This window comes from Equus przewalskii, chromosome 8 (genome assembly GCF_037783145.1).
Source record: "Equus przewalskii isolate Varuska chromosome 8, EquPr2, whole genome shotgun sequence".
Taxonomy (NCBI): domain Eukaryota; kingdom Metazoa; phylum Chordata; class Mammalia; order Perissodactyla; family Equidae; genus Equus; species Equus przewalskii.
In genome coordinates this window covers 42,671,447-42,693,694 of record NC_091838.1, presented here as the reverse complement: position 1 = coordinate 42,693,694, position 22,248 = coordinate 42,671,447, and the positions used below count along the sequence as shown (strand labels likewise).

Genomic DNA, 22,248 nt, shown 5'->3' with positions numbered 1-22,248 from the left:
TTTGTGTAGAAATGACTCACAATTATCTAGCAAGCAAGTAAGTTTTCACGATTTATTCAGTGCAAATCTTTACATTCTCACTTTAATGATATTCACTAAGACAGCTTAGCTAGCTTGAAGGTTTTTCTATAATAAAACACTAAATATTACTCCAATGTCTAGGAAAGATGTCAGAGAGCCAACTTTAAAAGAACGGATTAGCTTTAAGTCCTTGTGCCTGGCATTACATGAAAGAAGTAACCTGATCTTCAAAATGGAGCAAAAAGGTAGCTAAGAGCAGAATAAAAAGGCTCCAGATAGGAACCAATAGAGTAGTAATTACTGAATACCTGATGTTTAATGAAATTTCATTTTGTCACCAATTAAGCCAAAGATCACAGACATCAAGTGCCAACAGAGAAAATTCAAAATACATTCAGCAGAAAATAGAATACGTTTATATTACGAGATTAAGGGGCCATGAAGAAAGAGAAACATGGAAATTATAAAAACTAATTTCTCACCTCCAACTGGCCTGGGATGATAAGGCAAAGAGCTATTTAGGAAGGAGCAGACAAAAATCTTGGCTGCAACCTGAAGAGAATATGCCGCTCCAACTTAGAATGCCCTACTAAACTTTCCCTAAAGTCCTCCACCCCCAACTTTCCCAGGAGCAAAGGTACCCATTGCAGACAACACTGATTACCAGATATACAAACCTCCCTGTCAGTCTTCTTAGCTGCCAGATATACCGTACATACACTGCAGGCTGACAAGTAAGAAAGCTTGTAAAATACTGGAAATCAATGAAAAATTAAGATAGAGCTAAGTCTGAACAACTAAAGTGGCTCTGAATACACTAATTTTTGTGACTAACAGGGACTCAATATACAGGACAGTGATAATTTAGTAAACAATTTTTCTAGCCATGTATCAAATTATAAAACATTTCTCAACCTAAAACATGACAATGCAACTGCTCTTGAGATTATCATGAGTTACAATCATCATTCAAGTCAAATTATGCCATCTTTTGCTTATAAATGTTGAATATGCACAAGTACAGGCAATGAATAAGGAAAAATTATATTTAAAACTATTATTTTTGCAAAAATATCCAACTTTTCTTTTGAAAAATACTTCAAAAATACTACATTGGAAAAATACTTCAAACTACTTTTAACAAACTCCCCCACTGATATCTTTTAATTATATTCTTAGTTAAGTTCCAAAAGTAAAGTTTGAAAATTACAAGTTTAAATAAAGTTAGTTTTCTCAAAAAGATTTAACTTTCTAAATGGTTACTTACGTGGCCATTTGCAATGTCTAATAAATCTTTAACCCTACAGCCTCTCGTGGTTCCCACCTCATTGCAGATAGCATCCTCTACAATTAGGTAATTAGTCTTGTAGGATGTCAGTATTTTATAAATATCCTCAGCAGATCGTTTTGAATAGATTTGATAGATCTGAAAGAATATAATTAAAACAGTAATTTCAAAAGACATTTAAAACTTCTGTGAATCAAAACTATACAATGAGCATCTACTATGTCGTTTTATTTTTTTTAAGATTGGCACCTGAGCTAACAACTGTTGCCAATCTTTTTTTTTTTCCCCTGCTTTTCCTCCCCAAATCCCCCCAGTACACAGTTGTATATTTTAGTTGTGGGTCCTGGTTGCGGCATGTGGGACGCCGCCTCAGCAGGGCCTGACGAGCGGTGCCATGTCTGCACCCAGGATCCAAACCGGCAAAACCCCGGGCAGCCGAAGTGCAGTGTGCGAACTTAACCACTCGGCCACGGGGCTGGCCCGTACTATGTTCTTAATACTGAGTACCATCTGTGGAAAATAAAGATATTCACTAAGACTTGATTCCTGCCCTTAGGAAGCTTATATTCATATGCTATTGGCCATTTGTCCATCTTCTTTGGAGAAGTGTCCATTCAAGTCCTTTGCCCATTTTCCCCCCCAGCTTTACTGAGATATAACTGGCAAGAACATTGTCTAAGTTTAAGGTATACAATGTGTTGCTTTAATAGACTTATATATTGCAAAATGATTACCACCCTAACCTTAGCTAACACCTGCATCATGTCACATAATCACCATTTTGTTTTAAATGGTGAGAACATTTCAGATCTACTCCCCTAGCAACTTTCAAGTATAAAATACTGTCTTATTAACTATAGTCAACAAGGGATGTTTGTACCCTTTAACCAACATCTCTCCATTTCCCCCACCCTTCAGCCCCTAGTAACCATCACTCTGTTTCTTTGAGTTCAGCTTTTTTAGATTCCACATATAAGTGATACCATACCACATTTGTCTGTCTCTGACATATTTCACTTAGCATAATGCCCTCAAGATTCATCCATGTTGTAAATGGCCTTTGCCCATTTTTCAATTGGTTTTTTATTACTGAGCTATAATAGTTCCTTTAATCTTTTTTATTACCGTATATCAGAGTATTTTATGTTCATTTTATACATGAGATAAAGTCAGCAAGGTTAAAAATAATTTGACCACTGTCACAAAATACTGAATAAGCCAGGATGCTTAAAACTCAAGTCTTTATTGTGTTGTTTTTTCATCACAATTTTGCTGACCTTATTAGATAATAAGCTCTGAATGTTATTAGATAATGTTTTTCAGTTTTTCTGAAATGCTAACACTGGACTAGCTCTTGTTACCCTTCAGAAAATAATGAAATCACAAATGTTAAGCCAAAAAGTACCACATACTATTTGTCCTAAATACTGAGACTTGAAATCTAGATTGGACACAATCCCAGTCTATTTGCTGAATATTAGTGGCCACCTACTCCATGTTATGGTTGCTGTCTATCCAGCACCTTTATGTCCAATGTCCACTGACATGCTAGAGATACTCGCTTGAACATTCTGTGGTACACAGAATGCTAATAAATCAAGAAGTTTCTCATTCATTTCACTTTGCTAAATAAGTGTCAAGAAGAACGGTTTTATTCTATCCAGCCTATATTTATTTATAGTTTTTTACATACATTTTTATTTATTTTTAAGTTTTGGGAACTGTAACATACCCTTGGGGCATTAAAAACACTTCTATGCTTCACAACAACATGGATAGACCTTGAGGGTATTATGTTGAGTGAAATAAGCCAGACAGACACAGACGAACTCTGTATGACTCCACTCATAGGTGGTAGTTAACATACGGACAAAGAGAACTGATCGGTGGTTGCCAGGGAAAAAGGGGGTGGGGGGAGGGCACTACGGGTGAAGTGGTGTACCTACAACATGACAAATAATGATGTAAAACTGTAATTTCACAAGGATGTTAACTTTCATAACCTTAATTAAAAAAAAAACACTTCTGTGCAATCGCAATAACATTACTATAGACTAAGGCAGGGTACCTCAACCTCAGCACTGTTGACATTTTGGGACAGATAATTCTTTTTTTTTAAAGATTGGCACCTGAGCTAACAACTGTTGCTAATCTTTTTTTTTTTTTCCTGCTTTATCTCCCCAAACCCCTCGTACATAGTTGTATATCTTAGTTGCAGGTCGTTCTAGTTGTGGGATGTGGGACGCCGCCTCAACGTGGCCTGATGAGCGGTGCCGTGTCTGCGCCCAGGATCTGAACCCTGGGCCGCCGCAGCGGAGCGCGCGAACTTAACCACTCGGCCACGGGGCTGGCCCCTGGGACAGATAATTCTTTGTGGGGACAGAAGGGAGGCTGTTCTGTGCATCGTTGGATGTTTAGCAGTACTCCTGGTCTCTACCCACTAGACTGTAAAACCCCTCCTCCCGTTGGAACAATCAAAAATGTCTCCAGACACTGCCAAATGTCCCCTGGGAGCATAATTATCCCAGGTTTGAGAATCAATGGCCAGGATATTATACAAAGATTAGTCACATGTTATGAATTATAGATAATGTCTTATTCAAATTATATGGTCTCATTTGTGGAGTTCAATCTGAATTTTAATTTCACAAGAAATTTATTCAGTACTTGCTATGTACTAGATACTATAGAGAAAGACAAAGGTTTGGGGAAAAAACACGGTTCCTACTCTCATAGCCAAGTCACATAAAACTCTAAAATGTTTAAATTTAATTAGAACTCTGACCTAATTATATGTGATTCTGAAATTCTATATTATGAAAATGACTAATCAAAAGACAACAAAGGAAACAAAGGCTTGTCAGAGATAGTTGGTTTAAATCCACAAAAAATAAGCTCAGAACTATGCTATACACATGCAGTCCAAGCGACAACAGCTTTTCAAATCAGGTACAGCAAATGCTAATGAGAGGCAGCTGCTGTCTCTCAGCCAAATCACTCCCAGGTAGACCTCCCCATCTCTGACTCTCCCCTGCTTCAATCTCTTCTTTCCGCTATGACCAAAATTAACTCTCTCAAACAGATCTAAGCATTCCACACTCCCAGGCTTATTAAAGATCTTTGATGACTCCAAAATGCCTCAAAGGCAAGTCTAAACTTTTCAGCATGACCTTCCAGGTCCTTCAGAATTGGCCTCATTTTGTTTTCTAGTCATGGCCATACAAATTTCATGATTCATGTTACTTTTTCAGCCTAGAATCATATGTATTCTCTTCCCAAACAAGTTTCTACTCGTTCTTCGAAGCCCAGATCAAGGGAATGCCCTTTATGAAGACTCGGATTTTTGTAGGCAGAATTGATTGCTCCTGCTTTTGAACCCCTCTTTGTACTTTGTATGCTGATATGTATATGTGTGTGCACCTACAATTACAATTTAATAGTACATAATAACAGCTAACACTTAAATTTGACTATGTTTCAGGCATAGTGCATTATCTTGTTTAATTTTCACAACTGGGAGGTGAGAACTATTATTATTTCAGATTCAGAAATTTGCTCAAAATTAAAGAAATTGAAGACAACACAAATAAATGGGAAGATATTCATTCTCATGGATTGGAAGAATTAATGTTATTAAAATGTCCATACTACCCAAAGCAATCTACAGATTCAATGCAATCCCTATCAAAATTCCAATGTCATTTTTCACAGAAATAGAACAAACAATCCTAAAATTTGTATGGAGCCACAAAAGACCCTAAATAATCAGAGCAATCTTGAGAAAGGAGAACAAAGCTGGAGGCATCATGCTCCCTGATTTCAAGCTGTACTACAAAGCTATTGCAATTAAAACAGTATGGTATTGACTCAACAACAAAAAGAAAAACAACTTAATCAAAAAGAGGGCAGAGGATATGAACAGACATTTTCCCAAAGAAGATATACAGATGGCCAATGGGTACATAAAAAGATGCTCAACATCACTAATCATCAGGGAGAAGCAAATCAAAACTACACTTAGATATCATCTTACGCCTGACAGAATGGCTATAATCACCAAGACAAGAAATAACAAGTGTTGGAGAGGCTGTGGAGAAAAGGGAACCTTCATACACTGCTGGTGGGAATGCAAACTGGTGCAGCCACTATGGAAAACAGAAGAGAGATTTCTCGAAAAACTTAGAAATACCATATGACCCAGCTATCCCACTGCTGGATATTTATCCAAAGACATTGAAATCAACAATAGAAAGAGACTTATGCACCCCTATGTTCATTGCAGCATTAGTCATAATAGCCAAGACATGGAAGCAACCTAAGTGCCCAAGAACTGATAATTGGATAAAGATGTGGCATATGTATACAATGAAATACTACTCAGCCATAAAAAAAGACATAATTGTCCCATTCGCAACCACATGGATGGTCCTTGAGGGCATCATGTTAAGTGAAATGAGGCAGACAGAGAAAGACAAACACTACATGATCTCACTCACACGTGGAAGAGAAACAAACTTACGGACAAAGAGAACAATTTAGTGGTTACCAGGGGAAAGGCAGAGGAGGGTGGCACAAGGGATGCAGGGGCACATTTACATGGTGTTTGACAAATATAATGTACAACTGAAATTTCACAATGTTATAAACTATTTAGACCACTATAAAAATTTTTTTTTAAATGGGCAGAGAATCTGAATAGACATTTTTGCAAAGAAGACATACAGATGGCTAACAGGTACATGTAAAGAAGCTCAACATCACTAATTATCAAGGAAATGCAAATCAAAACCACAAGGAGGGGGCGGCCTGGTGGTGCAGCGGTTAAGTTTGCACGTTCTGCTTCTCAGTGGCCCAGGGTTCGCTGGTTCGGATCCCGGGTGCAAACATGGCACCACTTGGCAAAAGCCATGCTGTGGTAGGCGTCCCACATATAAAGTAGAGGAAGATGAGCATGGATGTTAGCTCAGGGCCAGGCTTCCTCAGCAAAAAGAGGAGGATTGGCAGTAGTTAGCTCAGGGCTAATCTTCCTCAAAAAAAAAAAGAAAAACCACAACGAGATACCACTTCACACCTGTTAGAATGGCTATCATCAAAAAAGCAAGAAATAACAAGTTTGGTGAGGATGTGGAGACAAGGGAACCCTCATGCACTGTTGGTGGGAATGTAAATTGGTGCAGCCACTATGGAAAACAGTATGAAGGTTCTTCAAAAAATTAAAAAGAGAAGTGCCATATGATCCAGCAATTCCACTTCTGGGTATCTATAGGAAGAAAATGAAAACACTAATTCGAAAAGGTATCTGCACTCCCATGTTCATTGTAGCATTATTTACAATAGCCAAGACATGGAAACGACCTAATTGTCCACCAATGGATGAAGAGATAAAGAAAATGTGATACATATAAACAATGGAATATTATTCAGCCATTAAAAAAGAATGAAGTCTTGCCATTTGTGACAACATGGACAGACTTTGAGGGCATTATGCTAAATGAAATAAGTCAGACAGAGAAAGACAAATACCATATGATCTCACTTACATGTGGAATCTGAAAACAAAACAAAACAAAACCAAAACACCGAGCCCACAGATACAGAGAATAGATTGGTGGTTGCCAGAGATGTCGGGGGAGGGGTAGGGAGTGGGCAAAATGGATGAAAGGAGTCAAAAGGTACAAATTTCCAGTTACAAAATAAATGAGTCAGGGGATGGTGTATGGCATGGTCAATACAATTAATAATACTGTATTGTATACTTGAAAGTTGCTAAGACAGTAGATCTTAAAGTTATCACAAGAAAAAAAAATTGTAACAACTTACGGTAATGGGCGTTAACCAGACTTACGGTGGTGATCATTTTGCAATATATACAAATATCAAATCATTACATTGTACACCGAAACTAATAAAACGTTATAAGTTACTTATACCTCAATAAAAAAAAAGGCGTGGGAATCCAAAAAAAAAAATAAAAAACTTACACGAGGTCACAAAGCTAGTATGTGGCAGAGGCAGTTATTGAGTCCAGATACTCTAATTTCAGAGTCTGCATTTTTAGGGTCTAACCTCTAGACTAGAGACTAACTTCTATATTGCTATACTTCTTCCTTAGCTTAGAGTATACTTAAAAGCTCTATGAAATTCTCCCAAATTGAAAAACAGAATATTTGGAACTCAGGTTCAGTTGGTCATTGCCTCCATATATGGAGTTACCATTTAAACCCATATCAAACATTCAAAATAATATATTCTCTGAACAACAAGTAATTAGATACCATTCTAATGTTATACTGAGTTATTTATAACAGCCCATATTGAAAAATAAATCACAGGGAAATAGAATTTTAGCTTAGAAATACAAAGTGTATCAAGACATTAACAGCCTTCCTTCAATAATTCGATCAAGAACAATGGTATTTTCAGAAGAATGTTTCTCTTTGTGAAATATTACATATCAGTTCCCTTGAAACTTTGTGGAAAATTAAGTGTTTCTCCTAGAAACATATCAATACTACTCATAAAACAAGGAACTTACTATTTTGATTTTGGCTCTCCTCTTAGTTAAATGTACTATACAGGTTTTTAAAAATTAAAGTTGATTAACTCTTCTAAAATTGGTTGGATTTTCCTAGCTAACCAGGAACATATGCATCATTTACATAACTATACTAAAGAGTGATATAAAAAAGATTCAAATGTTAATCTAAAATGCCTTACATTTTCATTTCTCTTGAGAAGATCGTCATCATTGTAAAGAGGCAAGCTTGTTACCATCCATCCAGTGCATAATTTAATTGCACCCATTAACTGTGGACTCCCTGCAAACACAGCTGCAACCGGAGCTTGCCTTCTGCAAAGAACCATAAAGTTTTACACACTGAAAAGGTAAGTATACTATTTAGGTCACTGACTTATATCAACTCTGAAATACCAGGAAACTTACAATATATTGTACACTTAAGTTTCAATGTCAGCTTTCACTTCATTTCATTTATGGATTCATTAAAAAAAACTGAGCACATATTATGTGCAAGGAATTATTGTGAAGGCTGAAGATACAGAAATTTTTTTAAAAGGCGCAGTGGAGACAAGATCCCTAATCTTGAGAGGGAGCACAGGGAGGACAACAAACATGCAGGTCAGGTGGTAATAACGCTATTAAAAAATAATGCAGGGTAATGGGATATAGTGACAGGAATATATTATTTTATATTAGTATGGTCAACTCAATGGTGATACTTTGAGCCATGACCCAAAGTCCCAGATGGATGCCACTTAGAAGACTAGGAAACCTAGAAGCAGGCCCCAAAGGGCTGCTCTAACGCCTTCACTTATTTATTCACTCCCTGTATTCAACATTCAGGATCCACCTGCTATGTGCTAGAGATAGTGCCAAGCTCTGGAAATAAAAAGATGGTACACAGCCATTGTCCTCAAAGAGTACCCACTAATGGGGAAACAAACATCAAACAGAATAATTACACTCCAGTAACATAAATGTCCATTGTCTGATGTAAATGTCCAATGTTCTGCTTCTGAGAATATTGTGGTAAATCACACACACAGATGTAACTCCCTCTTTTGTTAATGACAACACAAAGCTACACAGTCAGTGTTCCACAATGGTAAATACAGTTCCCAAAAAGTATTAACAGGCAATGGTTAAGGGTGATCTAAAAAACAATTTTTATACATATGAGGGGGGTCATTATGTAACAAGATCTTATAATAGGACCTATTCTCATTTCTATATACCTATTCTATAAACCTATTCCTCGTTTCTAGAAACACCTTTTGTCTTATTTTCCCGGCCCTTGTTGATAGTGTTTCGACTCCTCTTTCATGGTTTAGTTTCTTCTTCTATGTCTTTAACAACTTTCAATGAGTTATTTCATAGTCTCTATCCATGCAGTAGACTGATCACAAAAATGGCTGTAATGACTCTTCTCCCTATAGCTATGCTCTTGGAAGGAACTCTGGCCCTGGTCATGTGCCTTGTTTTGGCCAACAGAACAACAGCAAACATCATGTGAGATGTAAAACAGGTTTGAAATTGAGACTTAGCCTCTCTTGCTGTTCTTGGGAACTCTACAACCGCAACCTTGTGAACAAGCCCAGGCTAACCTGGGCTGGATGATGAGAGGCAGGTTGCCAAGTCAATTTCACCCCTCAGCTGACACCTACCTAACCTTAGACATGTGGGAAGCTATGCCAAGCTATCCAGTCTCAGCTGAGCTGGCCCAGACCAGAAGAATCCTCCCCACTGCCCCCACTCAGCTGACCCTCAAAGTGGTGCAAAATAACAAATGTTTATTATTTGTAAGCCATTAAAAGTTTTGTGGTTGTCTCCTATGTAGCAAAAACTAACTGACACAAATTTTATTATCAGAAATTGCTAGAGGTCTAATTGTGCTGTTCATCACAAATGACATCTGATTCTTGCTGTGTTGGACTGTTTCCTCAAGTGTTTTGTAATCTTAGAGCTCATCTTCATGAAACTATATTTGTGGAATCCTGTGTAGCCTGGGTTGAGGATATTCAGGCAGTCCAGACCACTTTTTATGATAACTTCTTGATTTGGGGTTTCCTAGATTAGATAAGTGAAATTTCAAACTACAACCTCATGTGAATTCAGAACCACTGCTAGAAATTCAGAGGAGAGACTTTTTTTTGCACCAAGAACTGAGACCAAGGAAAGACATGGTTTCTTAACCCTTGATGGATATTTTGCTAGTCTGTCCTTTCACTGATGGTGTAGCCCTTCAAGGGCTCCTTAGTTATATATGTGTGTGTTGCAGGAGGGGAAAAGGTGTCTCAATTACAATTCCCTGCTCCCATAAGCCCAAGACCACATCTCCTGTCCTCCGAGGGCATTAAAAGCTGTGTGGGTATTAAAATTAATCTAAAAAATTAACCTTGGTTACTGAGATTAGCAATCTACCACTCATCCACCTCCAACCCAGGGCAAAAGAGGCATCCTCCTGACTATTTAAATAAAAGGATATTTGTTCCTTTTTATTCCACATTTCTAGGTGTTTGACGAAGAGAGTCTCAAATCTCAAAATTATTCATGCTATATTTTAAATGGAGAAGAGTTCAATTAGAAAATTAGAATTATAAATCCAATCAAAAACTAAATATCCCTAAAAACACAGGGTAAAATTCCTGAGTTTTATGAGAAGAATTTGGAAAAGCATTAATTTATTATTTCCCCTGAATCTATTAGATAGCATGCAAAGAATAATTAATAGCTTAGCAAGTCTTGGGCAGTTCAATTCTTACTTTATCCAGGTCATAAGTTCCACTGTATCTGGGTCATAAAATTCTTGTAGTTCCGTTAATTCTGTCATTAATCTTGGAAAAAACTAAAATGAAAAACAAAATCCCCAAAAAGTGTGTATAAGTAGCTAGAAAGCTTAAAACTGTTCCAGAGTATTTCAAAAGACTAAGAGACCACCTTAAGACAAACAATACTACAACTCTGTCCTTACGGAAAAAATGCTATGGATCTCTTTACTAACTTTCAGTAACCTGCTCATTCTTCTAGGGCCAAATATTCTAAATAATCTGTTTTACAGTTAATTTACTGCCTAGACTCAATAAATAATTTTATCATTACTGAACAATTAATCAGCAGCTGTATCTTTCATTCACATACATACTAAAAATAAATAAATAAATTCCAGGTCAAATAATTCACAGATTTATTGGCAAATAGTTCCATGCTATATTATGATAAGCCAAAGAATTTATATTATTTTATAAATATTTAAATTTTGGAGTTGCCAAAATAATTTTTTTATTTTTTGGTGAGGAAGATTGGCCCTGAGCTAACATCTGTTGCCAATCCTCCTCTTTTTGCTTGAGGAAGACTGTCACTGAACTAACATCTATGCCAATGTTCCTCTATTCTGTACGTGCGATGCCACCACAGCATGGCTTGATATGCGGTATACAGGTCTGTGCCTGGGATTTGAACTAGCAAACCCCAGGCCACTGAAGTAGAGTGCACGAACTTAACCAATATGCCACCAGGCTGGCCCCAAGCCAAAATGCTTTTTAATATTAACATTTATTTATTTAGCAATTTCTTTTGCCAATTATAAACTGAATTAATAACAGCATTAGACTATGGCAGATTGCATCAGATGGCATTCTAAAAATGTTTTAGCTCTTCTATCATGTTCCTAATGATAAAATAGAAAAGTTCCTAAGAATATTACACTTTATTTTGTTAGAATAGTGTCTCAATTTAAGTATACTGCACATACATATAAATTTATCACTACCTTGTAGACAAAGTACATTTTAATGATATAAAAATCTGATTTTCTTACCTCTTTCCATAAGCTGAGACCTATTATAGTGGGCACAGCCATGCTCAAAATAAGAGCCTAAAATATTAAAACAAAAATGGTTATGGATAAATACATTTCAGAATGTATTTAGAGGTACTAGACACTGACTTTATGCCCAATCACAGATTCTTACAGTTATAAAAATTTCAGTTTCAGAGAAATTGAAGTCAGCACAGAACCCAGTTCACAGAGTGAGACAGGTGAAGACTAATGAATTAAAGACACACTATGCTGAAGGCAGAGTGAGACATACATGTTTACTGTATAAATTTAAAGTAGGATATAAAAAAGGTAACACTCAGTAATATTTCAAATAGCAAATTAATATTTGACAATTTTGCCAGGAATTTAAGTTATGAAAGGCTTACAGAGAACACTGAACTGCTACCTAAAAAGCTAATAACAGCAGCAACAAAAAGATAATGAATTAACACAGGAAAAATAGCTAATATATATCAATATACTAGAATGCTAAAATAAGAATGTTTAAATTTCTCTGGAAAAAGATTTGCAAAATACATGACTATTATTAAAGATAATCATTCATTATCTTCCTGCTAATATCTGTTCTTCTTCCTGTTGTCCATGTCTGTGGGTGACGCCATGATGCATAGTCATACAAACCAGAAACCTAGGAAACATCTATGATTTCTCCCTCTTCCTCACTCTCCCATACTTAATCAAGCACCAAGTCTCATTAATCTTTTCTAATTATTTTTTTTTTAACTATAACTATAGCATAATATTAGTTGAATGGGCTTTGGAGTCAGAAAAACCTGAGTGAATCATGGTTTCTACTCTTATAATAAGCTACGTGATCTCAGGCAATTTATTTAACCAGTTCTAGCTTTAGTTTCTTTGTCCATAACATACAGATAATAAAATTTAGCCAATAGGGTCTTTGTAAGCGTTAAATAGTATGTGAAATGCTTCAAAGAGTACCTGAAGCATGGTGAGCACTCAATAAACAGAAGCTTTTATCACTTCCATCCACCGTGGCTTGTACCTGGGTGACAGCCTCTTTCCTAGCTTGAGTCTTTCACCCTTACACCTGTCCTTCACAGAACTAAAGGTGAGCTGAGAGGAAACGGTAAGTCTGACTCTCTCACACCCCCACAGAAATATCTCAATGCCTCCCTATGCCTTGGCATGAACTCAGACGCCTTATGACCTTACCCTCCTCAACTTCTCCAGTCTCATTTCTTGACCAAACCTCACCTCACATTTTATATGCCAACAAAACTAAATATATCATCCTTTTTCTTTGCCTCTGTTTTCTTTGTTTGATTACATCATGTTCTTTGCTGACCTGTGTTTATTCCTTCTACCATGAATACCTTTTCTTTCCCCGTCATTTGTCTAATAACTCACCATCTTTCAAATCTCAGTTTAGAGAGTATTCTTTGAATCCCTAAAAAAGCTGAATTAATAGCCCTTCTCTGTGTTCCAAGAGCACGCTATCAATACTTTTTTTTTTGGCACCTGAGCTAACAACTGTTGCCAATCTTCTTTTTTCTTTTCTTTTACTTTTTTCTGCTTTTTCTCCCCAAATCCCCCCAGCACATAGTTGTGTATTTTCAGTTGTGGGTCTTTCTAGTTGTGGCATGTGGGGGACTGCCTCAGCATGGCCTGATGAGTGGTGCCATGTCTGCACCCAGGATCCGAACCGGTGAAACCCTGGGCCACCGAAGTGGAGCCCGCGAACTCAACCACTCAGCCATGGGGCCAGCGCCATTAATACTTCTTATTGTTTTTACGACCAGGACACTGTAATCTACTTGATGAAATTAATCAAGTTTTACTTATCTTTGTATTTGAAGCACATTGCACATAGCAGGCACAGTGAAAATGTTCTATTCACATTGAAAACATATCATAGTTTTAAATCAAACCAAGAAAGATACCATAAAAATGAATTCTTGACAGCCTCTCACAGTACTGATTCCCTTTATTTTTACCTTTTATTTTTTAAGCTGTCAGCATTCAAATGCATTACTTTTATAATCAGAAAAAAAAAATTTTTTCACAAGATCTCTTTTTCTGCCTCTAAGTCATATAGTCATGCTATTTCAATTGTATTCAATGTGATTTCCATTTACATAATTGTAAGAGAAACAAGTACTTAACAGAAAATAACGACTCACCAATAACACTGGGTGTACAGTTCGTAATCGAAGCCACTTGAAAAGTGTCATCCAAAGTTCAGGAGAACATACACCAAATGCTGCCAACATGCACACGTACGGAGTCCAGAGGTATTTCAAGCTGGAAAGACAAAAGGAGGCACATAGGAGATATCCTATGACCATCATTACCTGATTTCTCTTTTCTGAGTTCTTTCCTACCACAATGTTAGGGAAGAATGAAAAAGCTCAGCCTCTAATTTTCAGCAGCAGATTGTTATTCATTTCCTAAATAATCAAGAAGACTAAACTGAAGATGAAATAAGAGCTTTAATATAGATGAGAGTGCAGTAAAATTACACTCTTGGAGAGAATGTTAACTGTTATACCTTTTCAGAAGGCAATTTGGCAGAACCTATAAAAATTTTAAATACTCCAAGGCAACCCCATCTCTAGCAATCTAGCCTAAAGATACATTGGCCTAAGTTCATAAAGAAACACACAAACACATACAAGGGTTTTAATTGCAGCATGTTGTTTTAATAGCAAAAAAATTAGAAACTGTCTTTCAATAGGTATTAATTAAATAAATTATGAAAAACAAAAAAGCAAAATGCGAAATTTCGTGTATACTGTTACCCTTTTTTTTGGTGATTTTAAAAAAAATGTAGATATATACAGTACAGTCAAAAATAATATCTGGAAATATATTGCTAACAGTGGTGACCTCTGAGGAATGGGATGGAAGGATTTTCATTTTTCACTTCATAGTTTGTTATAATCTCCATGATTACTTTTGAGATTAATTTTTAAAAAACAAGGGCTAAAAACTTAGGGCTCCTAAAAAGATTATAAATCCAGGTGTACAGAAAAATGAACTTGTGCAAATAGAAGACAGCACATTACTTTATGTTCTAAGTTGTAGAGGAAACAAAAGGAACCCATCATCCTAGGTGATGGTAAAAGAGGAAGAATTTAGAAAAATTTACAGATGTCATTGCTTCTTACAGATTATCAAGGAAAAACATTTCAGGAGATAACTTTTTTGTTTTTTTTTAAAGATTGGCACCTGAGGTAACATCTGTTGCCAATCCTCTCTTTTCTTTTTTTCTTCTTCTTCTCCCCAAAGCCCCCCAGTACATAGTTCTATATTCTGCCTGTAGGTCCTTCTGGTTGTGCTATGTGGGATGCTGCCTCAGCACGGCCTGACGAGCAGTGCCAGGTCTGTGCCCAGGATCCAAACCAGGGTAACCCTGGGCCACCGAAGCAGAGCACGTGAACTTAACCACTTGGCTATAGGGATGGCCCCCAGGAGATAACTTTTGTAATTAACACTAAGGAGAACAAGATCCTTTCATGACATTTCTTGATGTCAAACTCAAAGGAAACTAGAAGAATCTAAGGACAGAGTATAAATGTGAACTATTATGGTTTTATAAAACAGCAAAGCTATGGAATGGGGAAAATAAAGTAATATTCATTCATCTAATAAACATTTATTGATCATACACTGCAGGCTGACCAAAGTACTGGAGAGGAAAAAATAAAAATAAGACATGGCTACAGACCTCAAGGAGATCTTTATCACGATGGAATAAAACTGAACATTTGGGAAACAATTAGAAAATAGGTATAAAAATTTGATTTACAGTCTAGGGTTACGTGAAAGCAAAATGACCAATTTGAGAAGAATGTACTTATTGAAAGTTTTTAAAAAATGCTTACTGACTTGGGCCTTGAGAGAAATAGTGGACATATACAGAATACACGTTGCTAAGACACAGGAACTGCATTAGTTTCCTCTGGTCAACCAGTATTTCCTCCTAACTTCCCCATTTTTGAAAATATCAACCTATTCTTCCAATCAGCAGAATCAATACTAGAGTCTGGTTTATAGCTAGGAGACACCATTCACATTGAATTATATGTATATAACATCCCCTGGAACACAAACCCCCTGCTCTAGACATTAGACCATTGCACCAAGTCCACTGATTTCTCTCTATCCATCCCTTCCTTACCATTTTACTGCAATGGCTTGCTAATTAACACCTCTTCCTGTAGACTCTCCTCCAATTCCACCAAATGCCAGATGAATCTTCCTCAAACATAACTATGATAAAGACATTTTCTGTTCAAAAATCTTTATTGGCTCCCCAGTGCCTACTGAAATAAATGAAAACTAATCTAAATGTTTTCAGGACCCTCTAAAATATGGCCTCGACTTACCTTTTCAGTTTCTTCTCCTACTACTTCCCTAAATATGACTAATGTTTCAGCCAGAGTTTGCAGAACAATCAGTGTTTCCATCCCATAATGCACACGTTTCTCCCTCCTGGTACAACTGCACCCTTTTCTAGGACTTAAAATTAACTTAAGTTTTAAGGAGCTTAATAATTCCCCCTTTGGCTTCTGAGCTGCAACTCTTGCCAGCGTCCCTCCACCACAGTCTGCACTACTACTTATTCAGTTTCCAGTTCCCCAAAATTTTCGTTTTGGCCCCTTTCCTCCATCTCCACTGTTCCTTGCTTCTAGATTCTATTGTGACACTTTCTTAACTGGTTTATCTTCCTCTAACCTTATTTTTCTCAAACCTTTCTTAACCACTGCTGCCAGAGAGATCTTACTAAAAAGCATATCTGATCATGTCAAATTTCTGCTTAAAAAATCTGATCTGATCCTTGCTTATGTTTCCAGACATAGCCCTTGCTACTTCCCTCATACTGATTGCATACTATTAGTTCCAAAAGAACACTTCTTCTACCCAGATTTTTTTTTTTTTAAAAAAGATTGGCATCTGAGCTAACAACTGTTGCCAATCTTTTTTTTTCCTGCTTTTTCTCCCCAAATCCCCCCCCAGTACATATTTATATATTTTAGTTGTGGGTCCTTCTAGTTGCGGCACGTGGGACGCCACCTCAGCATGGACTGATAAGTGGTGCCATGTCCGCGCCCAGGATCCGAACTGGTGAAACCATGGGCCGCCGAAGCAGGGCGAGTGAACTTAACCACTCTGCCATGGGGCCGGCCCCTACCCAGATTATCACACACACACACACACACACACACACACACAGAGGCACACGAGAAAACCGACAGCCTGGCCAATCTTTATTTATCTCTCAAGACTGTCGCCCCATTTAGGAAATCTTCCTTAAACTGACTTCCCCTACCCACCCTCCACAACTGAGTTAGCACATCTCTTCTAGCTGACCAAAGGACCCTATGTATACCTTTCCCATAGTACTTTATTTTGCACTAACTCTTGGTTTACTTATCTAGAATAGGAAGCCTTTGAAAAGAAAGAGATTTTATACTCTTTTTTTTCCTGCTTTTTTCTCCCCAAATCCCCCCAGTACAGAGCTGTGTATTTTCAGTTGTGGGTCTTTCTAGTTGTGGCATGTGGGATGCCGCCTCAATGTGGCCTGACCACTGGTGCCATGTCTGTGCCCAGGACCTGAACCAGCAAAACCCTGGCCCGCCAAAGAGAAGCGCGCAAACTTAACCACTCGGCCCTGGGGTGGGCCCCTAGATTTTATACCCTTTAATCACTACTGCCTACCTAGTCGAGAGCCTGGCATCTACTAGGTGACCATGCATCTTATCTGCATGAACAGGCGATTATGCTTTTATAGGTCTAGAGAGTAAATTAAAGAATTAGGGACAAATGATAGAATAATGCAGATTGGACATTCAAAAAAGGATCTTGAATTTAAAATGGCAGATCCAATAATTAAAAATGATGGGAATGATAAAAGGTTCTTTTGCAGAGAGAAATAAAACTGACAAAGTAAAGGGGGAAAAAAGGTAAACCATGCTTCAAAATTCTACTATTACAAGGCGACGAGACTCAAAACATGAATCACTTATAATATTAATGGTTTAACACATTTCTTCATCCTACTTATTAGGCATTATGGAATGCTAACTGTTAGACTCAACCACTACTCTCGTTTCACGTTTCCATAAAGGGATTCCCACTAGTCATGAGTTTGGCAGTCTGATAAAGTCTATGGACCCCCTATAAGAAAACATTTTTAAAGGCATAAAATAAAATATACGGGCTTACAAAGGAAACCAATTATGTTGAAATATTTATATAAAATAATGAAAATAAATTTGTAATACAGCAATATTTGTACTTCCTTAGAACATGAAACACAGGTCTAATAATGACTAATTTTGAAGTAGTGATGTGTATAAACAGTATTTCAAGAGATCTGTAAAAAATTAATCTGTCAAAATAGCTATGCTTTCTGTTGGGAAAAGCACCACAGGAACTGCTAAAATTATGGTGATTCAGTATCTATAGTCATAATTAAAGAGAATTTAACTTCAGAAACCTCATACTAGATCAATATTCTTTACCTCTTCCTACTTCCACTCCCATCCCTCTCCTTCAGAGCCTTAATAGCTCCTGCTCTTGCAGTGATTTATGAGATCTGTGAGTGTGAGAGAAAGAACTGGGCACACACAGCTCAAACACTTCCAGGCTTCTATATTTTGTGTCTTCCTTCTGCTGAGTGAACGTATATAGGTGCAGCAGGCTTCCCAATGCTCTGCCCATTCAAGAGGCAAAGCCTGAGGTGGGAGCAATAAGCTCATTTGGAGGTGAAAGATATTAAAAGCCCTTTTGGCGCACATGAAGAAGTGTTCTCCAATGCAACTTTTATCAGAACCAAAGTTATTTTCCTCTCCAGCTGACTTACTCCTATGTCTTATTCCTCATCTGAGTCCAAACTTCAAAGAAAAGGGTATCATTTATCAAACCCTTACTCTCACAGCACCATTTACCTCTCCTTCACTTATCAAAGTCATAATTTTATTTTTGTGTGGTTAACATGTGTCACCTCCATTAGGTCATAAGTCATAGAAGGTTAGAGACTGTGTCCAATTTTGTTCACTGCGGTACCTCCAGCACCTAGTACAATGCCTGGCCCTTGAAAGACATTCAATAGTTTCTGAACAAATGAATGAAATGAATATGTAAACGTCAATTCGTTGTACTATAAACATCTTTGTAAATTCTAATTAGAGTAAGAAAGTTTGTAGATTTTGAGTTTTTATAAAGCAGATTTGGAGTTTTTACTAAATATATTCTTGAAAGTATCCACTTAATACCAATACAAAGGACAATTCTTTGTAAAAACAAATGGATCAGATAAAGTTCACTCACCCTTCTATAACCATTGCAAGAGAGCCCAATAAAATAGTGTGAATCACGTGATAAATTATTTCTGGCCTTTCTCCAATTCGTCCATCTTCAAGAGTAACAGTTTCTTTCAGGGACTTACCACTACAGAAAGAAAATGTGTTTTTTTTTTACTACTTCAAAAATATGTATTTGAAAAGCCCAAATTTCTTCCTAAAAAGAAATACAGGTGATTCTTAAAATGTGAAATTATATTTTTCTAGTCAAATACCTAACTTATCCATCCCCAAGTCCTTGAAAAGAGCTTTTAGAATTGAAGACAACTGATCAGAGAAGGCCAAATATGAAAGTTCAGGAAATACAATGAAAAAGATTTTTAGGTTTCTTTTCCAAGGTCAATTATCATTCAACTATTGATTGCTAAGTCAATATAGCTAAATCATAATTTGAATAACTAAGTTCTCAAAATTAAGATATTACATACAACCTCCTTTCAAATATGATAAAAATACTTAAAAATAGTCAAATTTTATAATTTACAATCATTTATACTACTAGCTTCATTTAAATTAAATAGAAGCAATTATTCTTACATTAAGTAAAAATTTGTAAAAAGTAAAAAATTAGTCAATATGTCTATAAAAGTTTAACTGATGATTTAAATATTACTCTTAATTATACCTAGACATTACATAGTTATTTATTTATTTATTTTTTGAGGAAGATTAGCCCTGAGCTAACTGCTACCAATCCTCCTCTTTTTTTGCTGAGGAAGACTGGCCCTGAGCTAACATCCGTGCCCATCCTCCTCTACTTTATATGTGGGATGCCTACCATAGCATGGCATGCCAAGCGGGTCCATGTCCACACCCAGGAACCAAACTGGTGAACCCCAGGCCACCAGATTGTTAACACAAACATGGAAAGTGAGTCCTGAAATCTGAACATGTGAACTTAACCACTGCACCACTGGGCCGGCCCCAACATATTTAGATGCATAAGCTTAAATTTGAAATTTATCTGGTTAACTTAATAATGATATTTTACATATTTATGAAGAGAGAATGAGATTAGAAGCCCTAAAACAAATACACAAATATTGGAAGGATAGTAAAATAAGTTATTTTATATATTTCCATAATATATCAGTTAGTAATGTGATTGATTCTCATAAGTACTTACTTAATTCTCCTAAAAATAACTTGTAGCATAGAAAAAAAACAAATGATTAACACTAAAGTATAGAAAGGTAGCACAGAGGACTGTGTCAGCCGCAAAAAGAAAGCTCGAGACGGCGCCTGCAGAGATTCTTGACACAGGAGCCAGTTCATCGTAAAGTTCCTGTACGAGACAAGAAGCGTGATATTAAAACCAAAAGTGTTTCAATTACTGAACATAAAAGTGTTTTTTATCTCAGTAAAAACTAAGACAAACAAAACACATTTCCTAAATCCATTTATTTATTACAACAAGGTACTAAAGGTATGAAAATAATAGCATTAGTAACCCTTCTCAACAAACTGCCCCAAAAATGTAAACCTGCTGCTTTTTATTATCAAGTACCACGACCATCTCTAGGACCCAATCAGTTTTAAAGAAGTTTCACTTTCTATTTTTGTCTGGAAGACAACAAAAAATTCAGCTGTCCAACCTCCACATCTACACGGTCCAGTATGGTAGCTCCTAGCTCCATGTGACCACTAGAACTGTGGCCAATGCAAATGGAGATGCACTTTAAGTACAAAACACATCCCAAATTTCAAAGATTAAAAAGAATGGGGAAAAAAGAATATAAAATAACTCATTAATAATTTCCATATTGTTTACACATTAATATAATGTTTGATACATCAGATTAAATAAAATGTATTACTAAAATTAAATTCACTTGTTTCTTTTTAATTTTTTTAATGTGGCTAGAAAATTACATCTTTGGCTCACATTATATTTTTATTGGACAGTCCTGCTTTATATTGATAAATGTAACCCAACTAGGACCCATTTTAAAAAGAGATATCTAGGGGCCAGCCCTTGGCACAGAAGTTAAGTTTACACGTTACGCTTCAGCAGCCCGGAGTTTGCCGGTTCAGATCCCAGGTGCGGACCTATGTACCTCTTGTCAAGCCATGCTGTGGTAGGTGACCCACATATAAAGTAGAGGAAGTTGGGCGTGGATGTTAGCTCAGAGCCAATCTTCCTCAGCAAAAAGAGGAGGATTGGTGGCAGATGTTAGCTCAGGGCTAATCTTCCTCAAAAAAATAAATAAATAAATAAATAAAAAGAGATATCTAGGGGCCAGCCCAGTGGCATAGTGGTCAAGTTCACGTGCTCTGTTTCGGGGCCCTAGGGTTCACCAGTTTGGATCCCAGGTGCAGATCCACACACCAGTCGTCAAGCCATGCTGTGGCAGCATCCCACATACAAAATAGAGGAAGACTGGCACAGACATTAGCTCAGCGACAATCTTCCTCAAGCAGAAAGAGAAGACTGGCAACAGATGTTAGCTCAGGGCCAATCTTCCTCAACAAAACAAAATAAAAACAACAAAAACATTTAAAAAAGAGATATCTAACTGTTAAGACAGAAATCATAAAATATGAGATGTAAACCTTTCAAGCTATAAGAATCAGGATAAACTTTTTTTTGACCCTGAGCTAAATATAGTCGGCCCTGCGGGTTCTGCATCCAAAGGTTCACTCAACCTTGGATTCACCCAACCATGGATCGCCTACAATGGGTGCATCTGTACTAAACATGTACCAACTTTTTTTCTTATCATTATTCCCTAATCAATACAGTATAACAACTATTTACATAGCATTTACATTGTATTAAGTATTATAAGTGATCTAGAGATGAGAAAGTATACAGGAGGATGTGCAAAGGTCACATGCAAATACTATGCCATTTTAGAAGAGACGAGCATCTGTGGATTTTGGTAACCAAGGGGTACTGGAACAATTCCCCTGCAGATACCAAGGGACCACTGCAGGATCAACAAGACTCCCAGTTATGTGTAGTTTTATCTGCATTCTCACTCCCAATCCATCTCCAAACTCCTTTTTAACCTTAATCCCTAGGCCTGGGGCAGAAGGTAAGAGATGGAGTGAGTTCAGGAGTGCTCATGGATGGCTCAAGAACGTCTGCCTCACAAATCACTGGGTTTAGAATAAAAGGTCAGAGTTTCACAATGGGTCAAACAACAATACAGTTTTGTATCAAAAAGGCTGGCATCAAAATATCTTGTACCTATGATGAATGCAACTCTTTTTTTATCTGCCTATTAATGTTTCTAATTCTACACTT

At 36.9% G+C, this 22,248-nt stretch overlaps 1 protein-coding gene across 14 annotated transcripts in view; it reads right to left on the bottom strand.

The window, feature by feature from the left end:
• Window positions 1-22,248, bottom strand: part of DPY19L4 (dpy-19 like 4) — a 65,395-nt gene that overhangs the window by 5,260 nt on the left and 37,887 nt on the right. For 9 of the 14 annotated variants that reach the window (XM_008540124.2, XM_008540117.2, XM_008540121.2 and 6 more), the window contains 7 exons: window positions 20,125-20,283; window positions 18,967-19,086; window positions 13,812-13,932; window positions 11,647-11,703; window positions 10,592-10,674; window positions 8,027-8,159; window positions 1,289-1,447 (listed from right to left, as the gene is read on the bottom strand). In XM_008540124.2, coding sequence (XP_008538346.1) covers window positions 1,289-1,447; window positions 8,027-8,159; window positions 10,592-10,674; window positions 11,647-11,703; window positions 13,812-13,932; window positions 18,967-19,086; window positions 20,125-20,283 — 832 coding nt within the window. The remainder of the gene's footprint in view (window positions 1-1,288; window positions 1,448-8,026; window positions 8,160-10,591; window positions 10,675-11,646; window positions 11,704-13,811; window positions 13,933-18,966; window positions 19,087-20,124; window positions 20,284-22,248) is intronic. The other 5 variants (XM_008540118.2, XM_070631750.1, XM_070631751.1 and 2 more) reach the window with 1 other exon arrangement.